This window comes from Ascaphus truei, chromosome 5 (assembly GCF_040206685.1).
Source record: "Ascaphus truei isolate aAscTru1 chromosome 5, aAscTru1.hap1, whole genome shotgun sequence".
In the NCBI taxonomy this organism is placed as follows: Eukaryota; Metazoa; Chordata; class Amphibia; order Anura; family Ascaphidae; genus Ascaphus; species Ascaphus truei.
The window spans coordinates 298,651,642-298,678,038 of record NC_134487.1 but is presented as its reverse complement, the minus strand read 5'-3'; the positions used below and the strand labels follow the sequence as shown (position 1 = coordinate 298,678,038).

General features: G+C 44.5%; 1 protein-coding gene across 1 annotated transcript in view; it reads left to right on the top strand.

Annotated features, from left to right (window-relative positions):
- The window catches only part of SSPN (sarcospan), a 48,713-nt gene that overhangs the window by 7,012 nt on the left and 15,304 nt on the right, over nt 1-26,397 (top strand). The window contains exon 2 of the mRNA XM_075602851.1: nt 23,247-23,333. Coding sequence (XP_075458966.1) covers nt 23,247-23,333 — 87 coding nt within the window. The remainder of the gene's footprint in view (nt 1-23,246; nt 23,334-26,397) is intronic.

The following is a 26,397-nucleotide window of genomic DNA, read 5'->3' as shown; positions in this document are numbered from 1 at the left end:
GGCTTGGCACCCCAAATCCACCTGCGAAAAGTTGATACCCTCTACAACTCACTATGCCGTTTTGTTCTCCAATGCAACTACAACACACATCACTGCGAAATGCTCAAAGAGCTAGATTGGTCATCACTTGAGTCTAGGCGCAAAGTTCACCTTTCCTGTCTTGCCTTGAAATACATTCTTGGCACGCTACCCGCCTACCTGAACAAGCTCCTCACCCCTACCACACGCAGCACTTATCACCTGAGATCTGACTCCAAAAGACTGTTCATGGTCCCAATGTTCAGCAAAGTATCCGGCCGCTCCTCCTTTTCTTACCGTGCACCCCAAAACTGGAACAATCTACCGGAGACTCTCACAGCCGCCACCAGTCTAAGTTCTTTCAAAACTAAAGCTGTGTCACATTATAATCTGGTCTGTAACTGTTACATACGCCTATAACATATATTATCTTTAACTGGGCATGCAATGTCTTGTATATAATACATATCCTGTTCCCTTATGTAACTATGTACTTGTAACCATGTATTATTTGTCATCATAACTCTATGCCCAGGACATACTTGAAAACGAGCGGTAACTCTCAATGTATTACTTCCTGGTAAAACATTTTATAAATATAGAACTTCACTCCATAGCAGGCAGCTGTTTTTTCAGAGAAGCAGAGGCTGCTAATAGCTGGTGGTTTAAACGATGAAAATTGACACAGGGAAAGCATGTAATTGATCCATTATTATACAGTATGTGTCGTTTTGCTTTTAACATAATGCCTCCTGTTGGGGCTCACAGAAATGACACATGAGCAGCCAAAATATGACCTTAAAGCATGGATGTAAAGTGAGATATAATTCCTATGACACTTAACATTAGCTTAGCACTATAGGACTATCTTAGCGGGAAGGATGCTGCTTCTGATGCAGGTAAACAGCTCGACTCTAAGGGTCTTATTCTACATCTGCTGAAGTGGCTTGATTAGGCCATTTTCAGACAAGATTTTCCATTGATGTCAATGGGTAATTTTGTTTATTGCATTGAAAAAAGTCCTTCAGTGCTTCCTCCAGCATCAAGTGCTTACCGTCCAACATTTTCCAGGGGAAAAGAGGTACATATATGCATATTACACCGCTAAGCCACTTATAAACACCCACGTACCCCTCAGATATACTCCCACACACCCCAAATATATACCCCTCATATATACTCCCATATGGCTCTCATAGACCCCCCCCCCCACACCCTTTATATATATCCCCACATACTAATGTGTTCCCCTCAGATATACTCCCATATGGCCCTCAGAGACCCCACACCCTTAATATATACCCCACAGACCCCTAATATATATTTCTGTGTACCCTTAATATATATACACACCCTCACACGCTCCTCGTTTTTCCTTCTGTTTCAGCAGCTTCACTGAGAAATCCTCCATAGTTTTCTATTGTATTTTAAAAAGTTATGGCTTGTTAAAAATGCCCAAAACTGTGACTTCTCTGACAACTTGTCTTTAATTTAGCCTTAGATTTTGTCAGGTGAAATGTTTAGACACACCTTGTAATATAAAGCAAGTGTTTAAAGCAGTACTCCCAGGTATAAAATAGGGTGCCACAAGGCTCATCGATGTGCCCCCCATGTCTAAAGACCCCCTCCCCCTCTCCCATCCGTTCCAGAGCAACTAAAGCCAGGGATGGAACTGTCAAAACTGGGGAAACCATATGGCAGCAGGGGGTCAGTTCTTGTTACAGTGGCCAATTAAAAAGCTGAAACGTCATCGGGAGATGACATTGAGACTTCCTATTGGTGATCGCTGCTGCCATGTTTGTAGTTTGTGTGTCAAAACCGGCACAAAATAATACAAATATGCCTGGAACTTTGGGTGTGCCCAAATAATGGGGACCAGTGATGAGCTCCAGGGGACTCCACAGGTTCAGGTAAGTTTAGAAACAACAACACGAGAAGACGGTATTGATGCTTTAAACCGCTAGAAGGTGTTACTCTCCGTGCCCGGCTCTTACGGAGTTTATAATATGATAGACTATTTACATGGCTGTGCTCAGTGCCTCGTACCTTTGCAGGGTGCTGGATACGTGCAGGCTGGGTGTAGATATGCAGATGTCAGAATAAAGGGCGCCAGGAACTTTTATAATACAAAGCGCTTTATTCATATCCGTTGATAATGCACCTCATGCATAGGACATACTTCTCATAGATAATAACTGGTGTGAAACAGTTACAGTTCCGCTGTGCTTCTTCCCTTGGTAGCTCTCACTGCTACACTAGGGAGGTACTTATACTTGTGTCCTTTAGTAATCTTAGATTGGCAATCTCTTGTATAGCTTCCTCAATGCCCTGTATCTGCTGGACCCCGCTCGGAGGACACACTTGGGATCAGTATCCCTTTACTGAGGACTGCATTCTTCCTCTATACTTAACATATCGGGAGTTTACAGAGGACCTGCCGGTGGGACTACATGTTACAGTGGCCAATTAAAGAACTTCCAGCAGAGTCCTTGCCTGCTCCTGTTTTGGCCAGAAAACAATCTCTGGTCATTACTATGGGTTCTGTCTGTAAAGGGCACGCTCCCTAACTGAAAACAATACAGGTGACAGGACATCCTTACTGCACATAACTATACATTTAAACATAGTTACATAACTTACAGTGAGGCTCTCTCCAACTGATACTACCGAGGAACATGATTCTAGAATCTTCTAGCTGAGTATAGATACTCTAGTGCTGACATCACTATTACCAGACATAAAGTGGGTGTCCTTTATTTTCTGCCAAGTCACCCCATATAATGAAAATATAAATATACACCGCTCACCTTTAAATCTCCTAATATTGATAGACCTTAAGTATAATACATGGTGCATGAGGGGTAATAATATCATTTGCACAAATTTGATCCAAAGGGGTCCAAAGCACCCTAATTATTGCACCCTATACACAGCAAATAGATATTTAGGACTCTAGTGGTCCTTCAGATAGTATCTAAATGGCGACCATAATAGATCGAAACAGACCAGCTATTTTAAAATATGAAAATAACAAAACTTTAATACATCTAAAAAAAATAACAATATATACAATCAAATGACGTATCTAAAGTCCTTGTTGGGGTGATTGGAAAACAAGCCACTCAGTGATTACACCCACATACCCATCTGTATGGAAAGTGGATATAGATAATAGTATCTCCACTGAGTATATTTACTGCTAAGTGATTATGCTCGTGAACTCCTAATAAGGGTTAATGATATCCTGATATGATGTTGAGTTGTGTATAGTTAGAGTTTAATGTCTCATCTATTCAATGGTTCTAATGAGCATCTATAAAACACTACAACTAGGTTCATAAAGGACCCCTATTCAGAGTCCTAAATATCTATTTACTGTGTATAGAGTGCAATAATTAGGGTGCTTTGGATCCCTTTGGATCAATTTGTGTAAAGTCACCCCATATCACATGATGGCCAGGGAAGTAACTGTGTGACCCCACACAGTTAACCCTCTAGGGTTCTTAACCCTTTAACTATTAGTTGCCCCTAGCAGAGGGGCTACACATGGTAGGGTGCTTTGACTTTATTGCAGCAATGCAGTCTCTTTCTGGGCAAGGACACTGAGCACATGAAGCAGGATATTCTGAAAGCTAACACACACTGATATTAATTATCTGCGTGTTTGCAGACTCACTCCCCAAGCAAACTAAAGAAAATATATTAAAGTACCTGTTTGATTATGTCATTGGTTTTTCATGTGTGCACCACTCACTCACACCCAACCTACGGCCATTTAGGAAGACTCATTTAACCCCTTAAGGACGAATGATGCGAATGCGCCTCATACCGTTCAATGACTTTTTCATCTGATGATGTAAACAAAAATTAGGCATTAAAGGGTTAACCAATTTGGGGGTCTATTTATCACAGACACCTGGCTGCAAAACTGGGTCAGACCTAAACAGCATCAGGTTTATCAAAGAATCTCAATCCTTTAATAAATAGGCACATTAGGCCTCTGCTCAATATGTTTGTAAGCCGTCTTTTCCTTGCTAGGGAACTTGAGTGACCCGGCGGCATAATTTGATGCGTCATGTCACATGACCCAGCAACGTCATTTGACGCCGCATTGTCGTGGCGATGTGACCAGAAGCCGGCTGAATCCTGCTAGGTTGAGGTTGCAGAGGTCTCGCGCAGTCCCCCAGCATTTAATTTAAATGCCTCTGGGAAGAGCGCGGCGCCTCTGCAACCGCACTCGCCCCCCCAGAAAAATCCTGCGCCCCCCAAGGGGAGCACCCCTGCTCTAAGTTCAATTATAGGATAAAGAATCTGTCATTTAAATTTAGCATAGGTTGAACTTGATGGAGGTGTGTCTTTTTTTCAACCTCATCTACTATGTAACTATGTAACTATGTAACTATGTAACTATGTAGCTATGTAACTATAAGGAATTCAAGATGCAAATCCTCTAACCTGAGCAGTGAAAGGGGCCATCCAGATCTATGGAGTAAGATTGGAACAATTTGCCAGTTTTGCACTTTTGGAATAATATCAACGATTATCAATAATACATTCTTATGGTTTCTATTTTCAAATACAAATTATGTGTACTTTAGTTAAACAAACATTATGGTCTATATTTAAGAAGGGGTCTTACTCCATAAGTCACTCTCCGGCACACACAGACACCTTACATCCCATTAAAGTGAATGGTCTGTAAGGACTTTTATGAAATAGCGCTGCTTAGCGAATATGGCCCTATATCTAGAAATTATCTTCTTTTTTTTTTTTTTTTTTTTTAACGTGATCCTTATAGGATAATATTTAGATGTAGTTCCCTGTGGGAAATGTAATACTTTAGGGCAGGGGTTCTCAATTCAGTCCTCAAGGACACCCAACAGGTCAGGTTTCAAGGATACCCCAGCTTCAGCACAGGTGGCACAATCAGGGGCTCAGTCGAAGACTCTGATTGAGCCACCTGTGCTGAAGCAGGGATATCCAGAAAACCTGGCTTGATGGGGGGATCTTGAGGACTGGAGTTGAGAACCCCCTGCGTTAGGGGACGTTTGTATTGGTGCAGCGGATTTATCTGGAGTTGATCCTGACCTAACAACACATTGCAAAGTCTTTACTGAATTTCTCTTTTGATAAAAACATGTTACGAGAACCACTCTTATAAACAAGGGGGCATCTTAAAATAGAACATGTCCTAGCAGGAGAAAGATACAGTATGTCAAAACTGAAACAAGTATACACTTGAAATGTGTTAGCCGCACGTCACATTGATTCTTTTAATACTTGCTAGCATCAGCCGGCTAGAGACGTATCCCCATCTTTATCCAAACTTCCGAGTAGCAATTACAGTACTTTGCCCTTTCAACTCGTAGCGTTGCAGGCCGCCAGGAAAATGAAAACAGGCAGTGCAGAAGTTAACAAAGAAATGGACATGACTAAACTATGAGCCAACATATGGGTATGTCCCATGGTTGCTAAATAATAATCTAACTGGGCTAACATGATTAAGAAGTGAAGCCCAAGTTATGTGTGGTGCATTTACAGGTATGTCAATTACATCAAAGCAGACAGGCAATTAAATGAATTGAACTCTGAACTTTGTGTAGTAAACTAACGAGTGGTGTATTGAGAAAATGCTTGAACAAAAATGACAGTCGTACTGTTCTGGCCCAGGCTCACTGTGACTAGTGAGTAGGATCAGGCAGTTAAACTCGTCCCCTTATTTTCTTATAACTTTATTCTTATTTTCTGTAACTTTATTGGATGTTGGTAAACAGGAAGCATAAGGGAACTTGGAGGTAGCAAATATGAAGGGAAGGTGAAAACGCAATGCTTGGTTCTGAGGAAACCAGAGAGTGATGGCTACTCATAATGGCTGCTGGCTGGGAAAGGAAGGGGATATGACATACAGGAAGTAAAGCAGGGAGAAACCAAGAGCCAGGGGTCCTGGAAGAAACCAAATCAGTGGCCAGTTCAGGAGTTCTAGGCAACAGGCTGAGACAGGAGGAGATACAAAATAACAACTAGGGCTAAGGGAACGGCAGTACGGGGAAGAAAAAAACCATACAGTGGACAGAACACGTACCATTGTTATTTTGCGTCGCCTTGTTACACTATAGCTTAGTCTATACTCTGGTGCCTCAGCTTGTGATTTGGTGTGTGTTTGGGATGACACGCACGTATTATTATGGGATGTGTCAAATTCTTTCAGCGTCAGACACTTTAAAAAAACAAAACGTTTACAGTGTAAAAACATCCACCAGACCTGAGATAACGTGCGCTTTCGGTGGCTCCGAAACGACATCAAGTGGCTCAATCTGTGTCATACAGTATGCTGCACACGCAAGAAGAACACGCAGCAATGAGCAGAAACACACTTTATTTCGAGTCCATACATCATCACCTAACAAATATAAAAAATACAGATGTGAGCCAAGATTTCAAGAGTTTTAATAAAGTCCCGAATGAATATACTCCAGGTGGTATATTTCAATCAGTTATGAGATAATATTTCTGTAAGAGGAAATTAATTTACATTGCACAAACGAGGTTTGTACACAGGAGGTAGATGCACGGACTGACAGAGTATCGTGTGTGCAACGAACCTGACAATCAAGGTTCTATGTTATATTTCTCAGGCTCTAATCTGGTTATAACACTGCTATGGGAAGGGGATACGTTCAAAGTAGGTAAAGACAGCAGATTCTCTGCACTGAAGAACTTGCAGCCTAGTGTGGGAATCCCAATAGGGGATCAATATAGGTCAGTGCCATATTTCCTCTTCTTTATTAATGAGAATATGGAACCATAATGTGCCATGTCTGATGAATTGACAAGCACCACGGGGAACGAGGTAAGAGAATTGATGACACAGGAACTTGGCATTTGAAAATGTTTCACCCCATGAGTGCAATCCAGACATTTCTTTCAAAGTATTGTGCTAAATAAAACAGGTATTGCCAGTTGGCCTGGACTTTATTTATTATCAGAGCTTTATATGCCAAACCATGCATGGGGAAGGGTTGTTTCAGCGACACTCGGGCTGGCAGCAAATCTTGGACAATGGGCTCTATTTAATACTAGCTGGAAGTACCCGCCGTTGCTGGAGAATTCTAAGAAACACCAAAATACTGAGATTTATAAATGGATCATTACGTTTTTTAGCTACTTAATGAAAACAAATGTATCTATTTTTATTTTAATGCTGTTGGGTAAACTATATTTTTTACACAAATACAAACAACACTACCCCCCCAAATACAAACAATATTACCCCCAAATACAAACAATATTACCCCCCCAAATACAAACAATATTGTCCCCAAATACAAACAATATTACCCCCCAAATACAAACAATATTACCCCCAAATACAAACAATATTACCCCCCAAATACAAACAATATTACCCCAAATACAAACAATACTACCCCAAATACAAACAACTTTACTCTGCCAATACAAACAACACTACTCTCCCAATACAAACAACACTACTCTCCCAATACAAACAATATTACCCCAAATACAAACAATATTACCCCAAATACAAACCACACTACCCCTCTCCAAAATACAAACACTAGCCTCCCCCCCTCAAATACAAACAACACACACTTACCTTGGGGGTGGTCGCAGGCCTCTGGTGCCCTTGTTCTCCCCCGCTGCTGCGGGCATCTCCCACGCCGGGCCTCCTGTCTTGCCTCTCTCTCCGCTGGGGCATGCCAGAAGTAGGGCACAGCTTCCAGGGAGAGAGGTGCCGTGCGTGGGAGACAGGCAGGCAGGCCCAGCAGGAGGCCTGGCGTAAAAGAGAGGCAGGCCCAGCAGGAGGCCTGGCGTGAAAGAGAGGCAGGCCCAGCAGGAGGCCTGGCGTGAAAGAGAGGCAGGCCCAGCAGGAGGCCTGGCATGAAAGAGAGGCAGGCCCAGCAGGAGGCCTGGCGTGAAAGAGAGGCAGGCCCAGCAGGAGGCCTGGCGTGAAAGAGAGGCAGGCCCAGCAGGAGGCCTGGCGTGAAAGAGAGGCAGGCCCAGCAGGAGGCCTGGCGTGAAAGAGAGGCAGACCCAGCAGGAGGCCTGGCGTGAAAGAGAGGCAGGCCCAGCAGGAGGCCTGGCGTGAAAGAGAGGCAGGCCCAGCAGGAGGCCTGGCGTGAAAGAGAGGCAGGCCCAGCAGGAGGCCTGGCGTGAAAGAGAGGCAGGCCCAGCAGGAGGCCTGGCATGAAAGAGAGGCCCGCAGCAGTTGGGGAGAGCCGGAGTCCGGCGGCAACCAGAGGCCTGGCTTCCGAATGCAGACGTTGGGCTTGACCTCTGGCCAAGCCCAACTTCCAGCGCCAATTGGTCAGGCCCCCCAGCTGTCACCGGGCCTGGGACACTTGTCCCGGCTCTCCCCCCATGTTGGCGGCCCTGGCAATCGCTGGACAGATTGCAGCCGGCTTTGTCTCACAGTATCACTCAGTTGCTGTTGGTTACAGGTGCACTGTGGCTCTATTATGGCCTGAGCAAAAATACCAACATCCTGTCCTTTTGCTTCCGTGCTCTTCCCACCTATCCTTAAAGTGGGAATGCGTAAGATGAAAACCTGATTAGAGATATGCAAAATGGCAGAGACATTAAAATGTGAAGCTTACATGACCGTAAATGTTGTCCAAATTCACAAAAATTGACCTAATTTTAAGAAATGCCATTGTTTGGTAAAATGTGGTTAACAAAGAGAAATGTAAGAAAGAATTGCAAAAAAATATGAATGAAGCTACTTTGAAGACCTTGATTCCAAGGGCCACCAACAGGTCAGGCTTTCAGGATATCCCTGCTTCAACACAGGTGGCCCAATCAGTGGCCCCGTCAAAGACTGAGCCACTGATTGAGCCTCCTGTGCTGAAGCAGAGATATTCCTAATACCTGACCTGTTGGTGGCCCGTGAGGACTGGAGCTGGCCAGTTGAAGACCGAGCAACTGATTGAGCCACCTGTGCTGAAGCAGGGATATCCATAAAATCAAAACTGACCTGTTGGTGGCCCTTGAGGACAGGAGTTGCCCCCCCCCCCCCCTGTACTATGGCATATTGTACATACAATAAAAAAGATACAGCAATTTATTTCAGAAGAGCACGCTGACCCATGCTTACATGCATTTGGGATAGGTCCCTTTAATAGCAATAAATAAAAAGAGTCTCAAACAGCTGTATTTGTATTTTTCCGGAAATAAGACATTTTGGACAATTTAACAATGACGTTTACAATTTTACGTTTATGATCATTTCTAAACGTACTTGTTTCTTATGAACCAAGTAAACGGGATTGCTAGTAATTAAAAGTAAGCCATTATTGTAATGTAATATGCTAATGCGTTTGAACACTAGGCACAAAAATATGCAAACTTTTTTCAAATGAGCCGGTATCATTTACATGGCTATTTCCAGGCTGTGCTTGTCTAATTTTATCTTTTGTATGGGGTACACTGACATGCCTAAATACATTAAAGTGGCAGCCTGAGCGGAACCTTAAAAAAACATTTGGTTTCAATATATGCAGCCTTTGATTCCTTTATTGAAAATGAATTACCTAAGCTGCCGATCGATTCGTTATCCCGTGATCGGACAGCAAAGATCCTGCTTCCCAGGGTTCACTAAATGGCTGCCTGTCAGCTTTAATCAATCTTCAGTGTATCCCAGCAGCTACAATGTATTCTTATATTACAAGGTAACATTATCTATTGTTACAGTTTTCAGCTCAAACTGCTGGGAGCCTTAGGCTAAGGCCCCGCTCCCAGAGTCAGCGCACCTGCGCTGCTGACAGGCGGTGCGCTGAGATACACAGACCGCGATCTGCGGTCTGTAGGGAGCGGGAGCCGGAGCGGGAGGTGGGAGGGAGGTGGGAGGTTTGATCGGGAGGTGGGCGGGAGGTGGGAGGTTTGATCGGGAGGTGGGCGGGAGGTGGGCGGTTTGACAGGGAGGGGGGGCGTGGCTTGAGCGGAGGGACCGCTACTCTCCCCCCCCTCCCTCCACGGACTCGGGCTGGAGCTGGAAAGTAAGTTTAAACACACACACGCAGGCACTCATTCATACACACACGCGCACACACACACACAGGCAGGCACTCACGCACTCATACACACACACGCGCGCACACACAGGCAGGCACTCACGCACTCATACACACACACACACACACACAGACAGAGGCAGGCACTCACGCACTCGGGCACACACATACACACACAGACAGGCACGCACTCAGACTCACACACAGACAGGCACTCACCTGCTTTCACGCCACACTCCTCCCCGCTCCCCGAAGCCTCTCCTCCTCCCGAAGCCTCCCCTCCCCTCCCCATTGGCTCACAGCCACACACGTCACGCGTCAACGCTAGGAAACACCATTCTCTGGTGTCTCCAGCGGCTGACGCGCCACAGCGTGTAGTCAGCTGTGCCGCCAGGGGGGACCGCGGCTCGGGAGGATTCCCCTGCTGGTGGGGAACTCGCGACATGGCCGCCCGCGCCAACGAGCGCAGCGGGACCGAGGCCTTAGCAACAAATGAACACAAACAGGAAAGTGTTACAAAGATGTTGCACTGCTGGGGAGGTGTGTTAAAGCCTGCTAGAAATCAAAGGACGATTTAAAACTCATTATTATTATACTTATTATTACTTTACTCATTTAATTTAACTCATTAAAAATGGTATTAACAGTTTGATTTTTAGGATATTGCACAAATTTCTCCTTCAAAGCAGCGGTTCTGCCTACAAGGTCTTCCCCACTTTTTTTTTACCAGGATGTGACCAGTGGGTTTCCCGGCGCTGAAACGAGTTATTTTGATGTCCGGGGACCCTGGTTCTGGAGATATCGCCGTAGTTCATGTTTTTTAATCCCCCATGTGACATGGGTTACTACGACGCCACAATGATACGATGTTGCAGCTTCTTAGTGACCCGGGAACAAGCTACTTTTACCGGTATCTCGAGAATAACGGGGTCCAGAGTTGAAAACCTATTTTCTCAATCTTAAACGGGGATTATCTGTACACAGGGCCGCCAACACGGGGGACAGCCAGGACCCCTGTCGTTGGCCGGTGAGTAAAGGGGTTCGGCCCCCTGCTGGAAACCAAGATTTCTGTTGGCGATGCGTGTCCGTAGATTTTGATTAGAGTTTGTGTTGAATAAAATTCTTTGCATACATTGGAATAACGATCCCAAACCCTTCCATTTATAGACGTGTTCAGTGTGAATTGTAAACAAATTGGGGATGTATTTATTCATACCCACTCACACACATTGGAATAAATATCGTTTGCCTGGAATGGAGCGGAACTCACTTGAAATGAGCGGCACTTAACGTACTCAATATCCCTATTCTTATTTATTCCTCTTTTTGTTATCTTATTATGTTGCGTCAGCTTTCCGTCAAGTGAACTGGGAACATGATACAGTATGAACAAGGAACAAGGTCAAATTACACCAATTTATAGACTTTTTTTGTGTACCGATCACTATAATGTTGCAATGTACAGAATTGCTACGTATTGCTTACACTTTTAAAACAAAAATATAGAGACCATATAGTGTATAAAATCAGGGGTGGCCAACTTCAGTCCTAGAGGGCCACCAACAGGTAAGGTTTTCAACATATCACTGTTTCGGCACAGGTGGCTCAATCAGTGGCTCAGTCGTTGACTGAGCCACCTGTGCTGAAGCAGGGATATCCTGAAAAACCTGATCTGTTGGTGGCCCTTGAGGACTGGAGTTGGCCGCCCCTGGTATAAAACATTTTGTTTACAGTGACAGAGATATAAGCGTATTGTAAATGTCAGTTTATTTCATACATAATATAATGGGCTTAGCTTTACATTTTCAACTATTTTTGATTCCACTGGCATCAGGCCTCAGCTGTGGCATTTAAACTTGCAGCATCTCTAACGACAAATGTAAGGCAGAAAGAATAGTAGAAATGTACATTTTCTGCTCTGCAGCATAGATTTCTGCTGTCAGGAACAATTTTATTTTTCATTGATTTTTTTTAATTGATTTTCAAAGCAGAGTCATACAGGCATACAACATTAGAGTCCCACCCAACCCCCCCCCCCCCCCCAAATGTTTAAGCTCGCCCCTCCCCACTTTCCAAATTGGCAGGTCAGTTTCATTTTGCCAGGTTATGACAGATCCAATGCTGATCATTCTTCCTGTAATTATACAGGTAAATTAGAACTTTAACTCAGGGAGTGTTAGGACCTGCTAATGGTCATGCCTTGAGGTGGCTAGTAGGCTTACAATGCTTTGGCCAAAGGGTTGAACTAGATGACCCTTTTTCAAGAGATTATAAAGGTATTGCACTGTGTATTTTTGTCACATTGGAAGTAGCTTTGGGCATCTTTGTTTGTTTTTTGATGTATACAACATTAGAGGGTGGGTGTTTTGAGGGGGGGTACATAAAAGAAAAAGGGGATTAGAGGGGGGCTGGGGGCGAGGAACAGCACCAAGGTGAATCAGCATTACATGATACTTTACACAGTTTTAATATTGAATAGTGTGTGTGTGGTCGATATGTGGCATTTTCTCTACCTAATCTGGAGACCAACCCCAGGGGGCTTGGATAGCTGAGAGAAAGAGTCATAGTGGGTAACCCACGGGAGGGTGCATGGGGGCACCCGTGCCGTCCCTAGCAGAGATATATAATTGATTGATCCCATGGGACTATAGGCTCAGGGAACCCAGATCAACATGTGGACTACCTGCGTACACTATCCAGGACAGCCAAACCTTCTGGAAATTGTTGTACAGTATGTGTTTTTCAGGAAACTAGTCAGTTTTTCCATCATACATATAAACCAAACCATGTACCTAATGTACAGAATTGGCGGTAGCCTGTCCTGTTTCCAAAGGCTCGCTATGGCGCATCCTGTTGCTGTAATAATGTGGGTTATTCATTTCTTTTCCGCCCTTGAGTGGTCTTGGAGTGGTTGGTTCAACAGAAACCACAACGGATCTAGGGGAATATCTGAACCCAGGATCTGCCGGATCCAGTATCCTACCTGTCTCCAAAGGTCCTGCACTCGGGGGGCAGGACCACCACATATGTAGGAGGGAGGCTACTTCACCGCAAGCTTTGGGACACACCGGGGAGTCGCCTGGGACATATGTTGCAATATTTTCAGGGGGTGTTGTACCAACGAGTCATAACTTTGTATGCGTTTTCTCGGACAGTTGAGCAAATAGAGCTTTTAGCTACTGACTGGAAGATCTCCTTGTCAGGAACAGTTTTGATGACATGTCAGGGTATTTTCACAGAGACTGCTTTCTTTGTCAGCGGTTCATGTCAACAATAAAATAAAAAGAGCAGGAGCAAATTGGGAGCTGTGTGCATGTCACAGGACCAGAGTGTAAAAACACATGATATGGAGAGATGTAAACAGGATAGAAACACATAATTGCTAGAATAAGTGCATCTCTAATCACAAATTACATCTACGTGATGGCTTCTTTCCAAATGGGAATGCAGTTTGCGTGCAGTGGCCTGTAGCTGGAGTGAGTAATGCATGTGAATGTTAGCAGTATATGGGTAGGTTAGTAGTAGGTTAGTTAAGTGTTGCAAGCGCTTTTGCGTGGAAGTGTTAGTCACGATGAGCTACTGTATTTAGCAAGAGTGAGTGAGTGAACCTAGGATTGATCCTCTAATTACAGATATAACAGGGCTTTAGCTATGGTACCACTTTCTTTTTAGCATTTTGACACATAGAAAATGTAAGTGGCGACCTCCAGGGTCAGACAGATCATCTGTACATTAGTTGGAACACGGTGACAGCAGCATAAAAACGACTACAGCTTTTCAACTCTATCTTGCACTTAGCAAACTAAAATATCACTTGTGAGCACATTCACACCTCAGACAGGTCTGCAGCCCTGCTTTGCCTCATTACCCAAGAAGAATTCTCCCACACAGGAAGAGGCGGCTGTGCATTGCGTATATGGACGTGCCAAAAAAAGCTGATAACTGCCGGGTCACTAAAACGAGTACTTTATTGTAGTCACTGTACCATACAAAAACGACAGGGACCTCAAGGAGATCCTCTGACGCGTTTCGTGCAGCAAAGCACTTTGTCAACGAGACTCTGACGCGTCAGAGGATCTCCTTGAGGTTCCTGTCGTTTTTTGTATGGTACAGTGACTATGCTCGTTTTATTGACCCGGCAGTTATCCGCTTTTTTTGGCACATCCATAATAGCAGTGCACAGCCGCCTCTTCCTGTGTGGGAGAATTCTTCTTTGGTACCGCTAACCAGACTGTTTGCACACTCGTCCAGGAACTTATTCTACAATCAAGACACAATTTATCACTTACCTGTGTATATTGTTCTGATTCAGCTCCAGGGATTTGTTCACTAACATTTTGGGGGTCCGGTTGACCTTTTAATATGATCTTTCTAGACTTCCCCTTAGCATTATTCTGTGATACTACCCTTTATAGGAGCACAATGGGATTCAGCTGATACCGGACGAATAACATTGGACACATTTTTCTCTTTATTGAATTGAAACATGCATACTGTATATATTTTGCTAGTTGCCACTTTACATGCTTTGGAGCCGTGTTTTAGGAGGTCATTCCTCCATTTCTCTCCTTCTTTTCCTCATTACCTCCTAGCACACAGCGCTTCCACAGCATCTAGGGATTCTGGGAAATGACACGCAAATGAGCACAGTGTCACTGTTTTCTTCTTATTCATACTGTATTAACATGGGACCGTATAAGTGTATACCTGCCGTATTACACCGCTTTTCAGCACAGCATGGGTAGCTATTTCTACTGATGTGTAATTAATTAGCAAACATAGTATTTGACATCATACCTTAGAATTGGATGAAATCTGTTCATTGTTAATTATGTTACATTTTATTACATACGTTTTAAATCCTTTGGGTACCCATAAAGTAGGTACCACATCTCGAGGCCTGACACACCACGGACTTTGTCCACGTTTGCTAGCAAATATCACGTTTGTAATATGAACAGAAGAGAAGACGCTTGGTTTACTGCTCTGTTCGTGTCGATGATGTCATGATCATGTGATCGCTCCCTAGGGACGATCACATGGTCACGACGTTCCGGAGGGGCCGGGGGGGACACTGGTGCTGCTGTCCCTCTGGCACTCAGAGTGTTAAAGCAGCAACCTCCCCGCCCCCCAGAAGCCGACACGCATGTAATTCATATGAAGTTATTTCCCTCTGAGCCTGTCCCGTTTTTTTTTTAAATTACAAAAATGTTGTGTATTAAAAAACTTGATTTATTCATCTCCAGGTTAATTAATATAGGTTAATGTCTTAATCTGAGGTTACTTTGGGCTGCACGAGACCCTGGGGAGAGCTTCGTTTTAAATTTTATTTTTTCACGTTAAAACAGTACAAAAATGTGAAACAGACAAATATTGAAGAGCGGGGGGAAGGATGGGTGTTGAGGGGTACCGAAAAATAAAGGGGAGGGGTGTGAAAGGGGTGGGGGTTGGGGTGGTTAGGGTCAAAGCACATCCCTTACACGGCTCCGCAGAGCAGCTAAATAGTCATTTTTTATTGAGTACAATACTGATTTTGATTTTTTTTATTACTGTAGGTTGACATTTTAATTGATCTTTCTTTGTATTTTGTTATTCGTAGTTCCCAATACCCTGGTCCAGGCTCAGGGTCACCCTGAGCCTGGCACCCAGTCTAGAGCTCCAGACTGTCCATGGAACCCAGGGCCCGTCATTCTCGCTAGCCATGGTTCCCATCTGTTTCCAAACGCGTGCGCGGTGTCGCTTAGATAGGCGGGGATTTTTTCCTAGCGCAACGTTTGCCAAACTGTGACTACTTTGGTGATACTCGGTAAGGGGTCTTTCCAAGAGACGGCTATGATACGTCAAGTAGCCGCTAATGTGTGCGCGATAAGCTTGCGCGCAGGATAGCTTATACTCGGAGGTAAGCGAGCGTCACGTTAACCTCCCGGGCACGTCACATTTCAAGTGTTTCTATCTCCTGAACGCATCATCCGATTTATAAAAAGGAAAACTGGCCGGCAGATACCTCTTAGAACAGTGAAATGTAACAAATACAGCGGAGTACTGCTTTTATCCTGTGAGTACCAGAGGGGCCACGCACCAGGGTGCCACGGACCATCAGACACATCGCGATCCCGTCATTGCAGCGTCACTGATCATTCCTCCTCGTCCTTTCTTCTGTCGGCTAAATCGCGTTCAGCAAACTCGAGTAGGGAAACGCGCTGAAAGCCCATGACATGGCCACTCCGTCATAGGACCCCTGGAGTGCCAGATCCCATGTCCTGGTCGCTACGTCATGGGATCCCTGGAGTGCCAGATCCCATGTCCTGGTAGCTACGGCATAGGACCCCTGGAGTGCCAGATCCCATGTCCTGGTCGCTATGTCATGGGATCCCTGGAGTGCCAGATCCCATGTCCTGGTAGCTACATCATGGACAGGGTCAGCTTTCCCATTAGGCCCGGGCTAGGGTGGCAAAATTTGAGGGCAGCAAAAACTGCCGCCCCCATCTGCTTTTGCCGCGCTCTCTGGCGTATCGGACCTAATGGGAAGGTACTTGCCTGTGTCGGCCGTCGCCTTTCTACTGTCCTCCTGCTCCTTTGGTGTCAAAGTGTCAAATGACTCTGCGGATGTCATGAACGTGGCGTCACACGGCTTCTTCTTCACATGGCAACATGACGTTGCAATGTCAAATAACGTCATGACGTCACGTTTCCATAGGAATGTGCCAGCATGCGCCGTCACGTTCACGACATCCACGGCGTCATTTGACACTAGAATACCAAAGGAGCAGGAGGGCGGCAGAAAGGAGACGGCCGACACAGACAAGTGCCGAGGGGAAACCCCTGGAGTGCCAGATCCCATGTCCTGATAGCTACGTCCCGGGATCCCTTGAGTGCCAGATCCCATGTCCTGATAGTTACGGCACGGGACCCCTGGAGTGCCAGATCCAATGTCCTGATAGTTACGGCACGGGACCCCTGGAGTGCCAGATCCCATGTCCTGATAGCTATGTCACGGGACCCCTGGAGTGCCAGATCCCATGTCCTGATAGCTACGTCCCGGGACCCCTGGAGTGCCAGATCCCATGTCCTGATAGCTACGTCCCGGGACCCCTTGAGTACCAGATCCCATGTCTTGATAGCTATGTCACGGGACCCCTGGAGTGCCAGATCCCATGTCCTGATAGCTATGTCACGGGACCCCTGGAGTACCAGATCCCATGTCCTGATAGTTACGTCACGGGACCCCTGGAGTGCCAGATCACATGTCCTGATAGCCACGTCCCGGGACCCCTTGAGTGCCAGATCCCATGTCCTGATAGCTACATCCCGGGACCCCTTGAGTACCAGATCCCATGTCCTGATAGCTATGTCCCGGGACCCCTGGAGTGCCAGATCCCATGTCCTGATAGCTACGTCCCGGGACCCCTGGAGTGCCAGATCCCATGTCCTGATAGCTACGTCACAGGGCTTTTAAAAATATTGTAACCACAATACTATGATTGTAACCAATGTTGTTCTCAGATTTTTCCTCAGTCGTCTGAAGGGATCACGGGTGAATCAGCTGATATGCAAAATGAAATAAGTTCATTAAAGTTCACAAATAGAATGGTGCTTATTCAATAAACTCAGGTGCACTTGTGGCGTAAATGTGCGCCTCGCCAAATTCATTAAAGCTGCAGTTCACACTAATCTCCATTTTTTTGCGCTCTACTTTTGTCCTTTTTTTTAAAACTCTCCATAACCTGATTGTGTCGGATTTGCAACCTCTGCCAGCGTCACAATAAGGAGCGAGTGATCGACCGCACACTGCAGGGTCCAAAAGCACAAAACCTCGGGATTTGAGAGCTCTACTGATTCTGTATCTTTCCTAACCCAATAGCTGTGTAATGCAACGTACTCTCAAATAAAGCTCTAGGACAGGGACGGCCAACCCCAGTCCTCAAAGGCCACCAACAGGTCAGGTTTTAAGGCTATCCCTGCTTCAGCACAGGTGGCTCAGTCAGTGGCCCTGACCTGTTTGTGGCCCCGTTGTTTTTCTGATATTTCTGACATGTCTGTAATTTCAGGGACATGTCCACCTTCTTGATTGACGATCGGCCCCCTGGGAGAAATTTTTAAATAACTAAAAATGTCCGTGAACGCTGCTCACGCATGCACGTCCATGAATATGGACTTATGGTAACCCTACCCTACATAGATTTCATTTAATTTCCCAAATATAGCAGCATTTGTTTTCAGATTCAAATACTTCTGAAGACCATTTGTGACTCCCTGAACACAGAGTAAAGATAACGTACCACCATTGTTGGTCAATGTATGACGAGCAGCCTTCCTCTTTTTCATGCATTGTAGTAAAGTTCGTGTCTGGAAATCTTCTCACAAGCAATTTGTGGCTTATTCTAGTAATGTGTACGGTGGGTTTTTTATTTTGCCATTTTCATGGATAGAGGAACTCTAAATACAGACTATCGCCAACCTCCATCCAAATCACGATGATCCTTTTTTGTTTACAATTAATTAACCCCAGTGCCGGCTTGTTTATAATAGGCAGTCATGCGTTTCGGTTTACACGGAAAATATAGGAATGGATAACAAATAAAAATATCACGTGTCTCAGGCAGGTCTGCATCCCTGCTTTTCACCTTAGCATACAATGCTTCCAATGGAGCCAGGAATTCTGGGAAATGACATGCAAATGAACGCATAGTGTCACCTTTTGCTTCTCACCCATTTTAACATGGATCCCTATAAGTTTATGCCTGCCGTATTACACAGCTTTTCAGCACAGCCTGGGTTAAAGAAGTGCAGAGCCAGTAACCCTACTCACAGATAGCTTTTCAACCTTTTTGGTCTCATCAATGAGGTTGGTTATACTGGCTTCGCAATTAGATTGGATAAGAATCTCATGGTGAAGTTGATTTGGGTGGGCAAGATTGAATAGATCCCATTTATTATTGTGATTATTGCTGATTTGTATTTTTGGGCACCTTGTTCTATGCAGTACCTGGGTGGGGGATCTGCCACAGCTTCCACACTTTGGTGGTGCACCTCCCGCCCTCTGCTGAAATGGAATTGGAGACATCAGTGAAAACAGTATACTTTGTTGAGTACTGTTTCAGCTTTGAATTTTCCTAAGTACATACTGTATTTACTGTCCCAACTAAAACCTCTCTCACTCACTGCCCCACACCTCTGGAATACCCTCCCCCTCAATATCCGACTGGAACCCTCTCCCTCCACCTTCAAGATCTTTCTTCAAAAACACCTCCAGAACGACCTTTACCCCCTGCAGACGCACTTACCAGAGCACGCTCCTACTGTCTCTGTATGTTCTCCCCACTTACCACCTAGATTGTAAGCTCTTTGGGGCAGTGACTTCTTTTCCTAATGTCTACTCTTATGTTGAAGCGCTTATTCGTATTATGTCCCGTGTATTACTGCTGTAAAGCGCGGTGTACATGGATCGCGCTATATAAATAAAGATATACAGTACTGTACATACATACATTTAAGTGGACCTCCAAGCACCAAAAACAGTGAGTTTTTGTGGTTTAGGACGAAAAGTAGCTCTTTCCTGGAAACCACTTCTATCAGAAAGACTACTCTGAAGTTGATGAGACCTCTGATGCTAAAACGAATTGAAGTGATAACAGATCACGAGGCGTTCGAGAGCGGAGATGCACACCAAGTGGGATTGCAATTCAGTGTACTCCCACTGCTGCAGACATAACCACAAATAGCAAAAATCCAATAGCACATCAGTCTTAGTGTAGAAAAATACAAAAAATGTATTCAATAAATCAATGTTTTGGTGGAAAGTTACTGTACACCATCATCAGGAAAGGACGGCATCATTTTGCACCGAAACGTTGATTCTTCAATCATTAAATTTTCGCTATTTTTGACCAAATCAATAAGGCTCACAGAAAATTTGTGAACACTAACGAAGATTTGGACTGCCCTTTATTCATATTTATAGTCAATTATTTTTGTAGGACCAATGCTTTTAAATACCTGAGGTTTTCACTTCCCTGCTTTAAGGGACTCTGCAATCCATCATAAAGATAGAATTTATTTAGATGGATTGTCTCTAGAAAGAATCCCTCACGGGATAATACACACACCCTACGGCAAACACAGAGCAGCAAGGAATTCAACAAATGACTGTCTGGCATTTTTATATATTTGTAAACTTTATTATTACATTTTATAAGTGTCATGCATTTTTTTATTCAACTCTTTCCGTTTAATTTATTTCATTTGGTAAATGGAAGGTGTAGGATATATTAGATATTTAAAACGATATACTTATGTGTATACTAACTCTGCCACATCTCACCACTTAGCTCTTGTTTACAGACTTGTCTGGGAGACCGATGGGGCAAAATAGCTTTCCATGTGACCATAGCCCTTAATAAAGCGCCTTGATAGAATTCATAGGATCTCAAGTGAGATGTTTATCACACTGAGGGAGACCTGGAAGTTTAAAAAGTGTCATGAGTCAAATGATTTAATCTGGGTGGAATTATATATGAAGTGGGCTCTAGCTCAGGTCAAATGGATACCACGTGTTTTGGGTCAAATGTTACTTATCTACTTCTTGTAACGGCCAACATTATAAAACACCCCATTTTATTTCTTTATCTTAGTAAACAGGAAGGAGACCTAGTACTGAGCTGTGTAGCCAATTGGTATACATCCTTATAATCACACGCTTAGATCCTGTACCATTTAATAGCAAGGTGATGGTTTCATAATGGGCTAAAACTACAAACATTGATGCTTTTCATGTTCACTAAATCTGGCTTCACCACATTAAGGAGTTGTTGTTTTTTACACGTTTTCCTGTTTTCTGCTATGCTATATAAACAGTTTTAGTTTACTAGTTTCTGATCTTAGTTATTGGTCAACCAAGCTTTGCAGTTGAAATAGAAACGGATTGGCATGTGCGGTACAAATGCTGGTTTTGCAGCAAATAAAATATTCCCACAGGACAGGACCATGGCTGTTTGTGCACTAGGACAAACCACAGGACCATGGCTGTTTGTGCACTCGGACAGACCACAGGACCATGGCTGTTTGTGCACTGGGACAGACCACAGGACCGTGGCTGTTTGTGCACTCGGACAGACCACAGGACCATGGCTGTTTGTTCACTCGGACAGACCGCAGGACCATGGCTGTTTGTGCACTCGGACAGACCACAGGACCATGGCTGTTTGTTCACTCGGACAGACCGCAGGACCATGGCTGTTTGTTCACTCGGACAGACCACAGGACCATGGCTGTTTGTGCACTGGGACAGACCACGAGACACTGGTTGGCTAGTTTTATATGTGCAGCTGTGAAGGGTGTTACATGTGTGCATCTTCTGCCAACACTTTCGTGATACGCCCCGTTTAGTACACTACCCCTTTCAGAAGCTACAATCCATATTTTTTAGAGAATAGAGAAGTAAAATGAATGAATAAATAAATTACCCAAAATCGTGCCGTTTTGCCTCGACCTTAATCACCATCTAGCACTTCTTGACAGTATATTTCTGCTATTTTTGTCCTACTCATTTATTTAGCTAATTCTTTGTGACATTTTCAGGAACAGGAGCACAGGTATGTGTATACATGAATAAATACAATGACATGTGTCTGAATACATTTTACCCTTATCAAATATTTCTACTCATCATGGTTATTAAACCAGGGAGGGGGGCTAACCTTTTATTCAGGGGGGCCAATAAACGAGCACACATTTTTTGGCCGGCCCGCTGTCCTACGGCCCCCTAAATGAATAGCTAAACCTGAACTAAATAATGCCAATAATCAACAAGGATAATGAAAATATCTCCAACACTTTTTATTGAGGAGAAGAAAAAAATAATTCTAATTAAAAAAAAAAAGAATATGAATATCAAATGTCTCGACGGGACTTCTAAGATGTCAGTAAAAGCAGCAATACAGATGTTTAATTACAGGATTGAAGCAGGGGGTCTCCGGAGCTGAACTGCATTAATTTCATCTCCGGGGACCCCCTGCATCCCGTGATATTTACTGTTGCAGAGTACATGCAACCACACGCGGGGTTTCTGGATAAGACTTATTTATTGAGCCTTAAAATACAGCACACAAAAACAAAACGCCTTCTTTTCAGCGTACAAAAACAAAATAGCTTCTCTTCAGCATACAAAAACAAGGCAGCTTCTATTCAGCATGCAGGGCACAGACAGTTCATAACATATGTACTTTGAAGACAGACCTTATAGCAGTAATCTTTCCTTCAGCATTTTCAGTCCGATCTCTTGACCAGCTAGCCTGTATGTGTGTACAGCCTGGGGTTTTAAAACACCTTGCTTATGCAGCTGGGACCACTCTAATTGTCAGGAGCTTCCCAGCTGAAAATTAAACTTGTCACTGCTGCACTGCATCTACACATACGTCTGCCAGGCAAAGAGCTGGTGACGTTCATTCACCCTGTCACACTTACCTCCATAGGGGGCGCCGGTATCTCTCTTCAGTTTAAATGTTCCGGTCACGCGAGCCAATAGGAAGCTGCACCGGATGATGACATCCCGGCTTTGTATTGGCCACGTGACACGGGACATTTAAACTGAAGAGAGATACCGGCGCCCCCTACAGAGGGGGTAAGTATCTCGGGAAACAGGGGGTCCCGGAGCTGAAATGACCACAGTTCAGATCGGGAGGCCCCTCTGCGTCGATCCTGTAATTACATTTCTTTCTTTTTAAAGTAAAACCCATATATTGCTGCTTTAAAAGTTTCTCAATATTAGGATTGCTTTTCGACGTTGATAACAGGAGCAGGCGGCCCCCACATGATGCAATAAAGATCTGCACTTATTTTTAACAAAGTTCATTGCCAAAAATGTCTACTCACAAAACAAATACGGGGAATAATTTTAACTTAATGTAATTATTTAAATTGATTTGTTGTATTTAATTGTTAAAGAAGTTATTAAAATGGTATTCTTTTTTTAAAATGCATGTTAATATTCGTACGTTTCCCCCCTGTCATATTTCTTAATTGTAAGGATTTCTTATTGTTCCTTTATCGATTTTTCAGTAGATTTTTATTTTTTGCTCCTTAGTCACATGGGCCATAAAAAAAACGTAGAAAACGTTTATGAGATCGATGATTTACGTTTTTACACAAACGTGCGCAGTGATACTTAAAGTCTGAATTATAAATTATGTTTATTTTTAGGTCAGTCTCGTGGCCTTACTGGGGTGTTTCATGCTCTGTTTTCCGTACCAGCCCGATGAGAAGACATCCTGCCAGTTTGCTTTAAAGGTAAATACCTTTATTATATGAAATAATGCACATAAAATTAGACTCATCATTTTTTTTTAAAGCCCAGGGTATCACAGAAAGAATGATGCCTTCTTACTGTTTTATTCATATCACACCATGCCAATGTTTCACCCACATACAGTAGTCCTTCTTCAAGGCAACAAAGAAGTGCAAGTCATTCATATATTTATTGGCCTTAACCAGAAACTCAAAAATACATTTTTGTTTAGAGTTCCTGTAGCTCATAGCGGTAACGGGAACAGGACTTAAAACGTCAAGCTTTGATGCAGGACGAATATACTTGAATGGCAGACAACGCTGGATCGGTTGTGATACCCCACAGACGTTTTATTCATCTGCCCCAGAGGGCCATATTTACAAATCATTCTGACCCATTTAATTGGATAGGGCATAAGAGGTCTAACAGTGCCAGGAGGGGTCTTATGGAGGATCACTGCTAAGACATGTGGCACCAAAGTATCAGCAACAAAACCGCAGCTTAGCGCAGGTAAAGACCATGTTCTGCCAGGTTTGTCGTCCTAAGCTGCTACTAGCTATGCCCTCAAGACATCAATACGCCCACCCATTCCCTGCCCAATACAGCACAGTGGCCGAGAGTCATCAAAGCAAGATCTGCGCTATCACGGGCGAATCAATGGCAGATATCAACGATTCAGGCGCAATAGCGCAGATCTCACTTTCATGCCTCCCGGCAAGTGACTGCCATGAGGTAGGTCTAATCTGTCATCTGCAGATTGATTACACCTGCCTGGCAGTCTCAGGGAGGAGCGTGGAAGGTTTGGTGTATACCAAGATGTATTTATACACTTGAGGCTATCATTTAGAGTTCCTTTAAATTTCCTATTAAAACACCAAAATTATTTCTCTTTCATTTAAAACCAGGTGTTAAAATAGAAAATCTGAATAATTTACATATTCCCTTATGAGCAGTGAATACTTGAACCTGTCAGTTTATTCGTGCATGGCTTTGCACTATAAATAAAGGTCAAATCTTCACAACGAGTCAAGACTTGACTTTCTGATTCCTCCGTACACCGTGCTCGATCAGCCGTCCCGATCCCAAATCCCAATAAAACACTGGCACTGATGTGGTTGGGAAACGGCCACAGTATTTATTCACTCATACAACATCCAGCTTGGCAGCCAACATTAACATAACTCCACACAATTAAACATCTATATCATGCCAGCCAGTGGGCACGTAGAACATAACAAGCCGCAAAGCTACCAGCATGACGTCATACAACTACAGGCTCCCCCATTGTGGGAGGAACACACCTCAGGGCCATATAGTAGCAATACGGGTACTGGAGACAAGGGTCCTAGTTAAGGCCTAGGAGAATCACCAGGGAATTACAGGAGGGAAAGAATCTCTCCCGTTCTGTCCCGAGCACTGTGCCTCTTTGGGAACGCTGCCGGAGCACTGTTCCTCTTTGGGAACGCTGCCGGAGCACTGTGCCTCTTTGGGAACGCTGCCGGAGCACTGTGCCTCTTTGGGAACGCTGCCGGAGCACTGTGCCTCTTTGGGAACGCTGCCGGAGCACTGTGCCTCTTTGGGAACGCTGCCGGAGCACTGTGCCTCTTTGGGAACGCTGCCGGAGCACTGTGCCTCTTTGGGAACGCTGCCGGAGCACTGTGCCTCTTTGGGAACGCTGCCGGAGCACTGTGCCTCTTTGGGAACGCTGCCGGAGCATTGTGCTTCTTTGGGAACGCTGCCGGAGCACTGTGCCTCTTTGGGAACGCTGCCGGAGCATTGTGCTTCTTTGGGAACGCTGCCGGAGCACCTTGCCTCTTTGGGAATGCTGCCGGAGCATTGTGCCTCTTTGGGAACGCTGCCGGAGCACTGTGCCTCTTTGGGAACGCTGCCGGAGCATTGTGCTTCTTTGGGAACGCTGCCGGAGCACTGTGCCTCTTTGGGAACGCTGCCGGAGCATTGTGCTTCTTTGGGAACGCTGCCGGAGCACCTTGCCTCTTTGGGAACGCTGCCGGAGCATTGTGCCTCTTTGGGAATGCTGCCGGAGCATTGTGCCTCTTTGGGAACGCTGCCGGAGCACTGTGCCTCTTTGGGAACGCTGCCGGAGCACTGTGTCTCTTTGGGAACGCTGCCGGAGCACTGTGCCTCTTTGGGAACGCTGCCGGAGCACTGTGCCTCTTTGGGAACGCTGCCAGAGCACTGTGCCTCTTTGGGAATGCTGCCGGAGCACTGTGCCTCTTTGGGAACGCTGCCGGAGCATTGCAGAGAAGATGTGTTGGACCGTTCTTATTAATAATAACTTTTAAGAAAAGTTCCTGGCGCCCTCCTTGCATGTGCTCCCCACCCTGAGAGACGGGGTAACAAGAGCCCCTGAGCATCACCTGCCCTTTAACACAACGCCTGGCGGGCATTGGGACACAGTGGTGTGAGCACTCATCTGTTGGTCGGAGGAAGAAGTGTTACACATGTATGGAATAAAACCAGTACATAGGCCTCGAACAAGCATGTCTCAAAATTAAAGTATTTACATGGAGAATAGTTACCACCGGTGGCCTGGGTTATCAGGGCTCAGTAAACGAATATATATATATATATATATATACATACATACATACATACATACTATACATACATACTATACATACATATTGTAAATACATACATACATACTATACATACATATATACACATACATACATACATACATACATACATATATATATATATATATATATATATATATATATATATATATATATATATACAGTGTTCGACAAACCTATATATTTGCACGCCCCGGACGAGTGGATTTAACATCGTGGCGAGCTCCTATTGGCCCAAGCAGCACACGTGTGGTACTAGGTGGCGAGTAGATTTTTTTGTGATTTGTCGACCATGTGTGTATATATATATACACATACACACACACATAATGCGTTGAAATGGAAGTTAATGTCCTAAAACAAGAGTGGCCAATTCCTGTCCTCAAGGGCCACCAACAGTTCAGGTTTTAAGGATATCCCCGAGCCACTGATTAAGCCACGTGTGCTGAAGCAGGGATATCCTTAA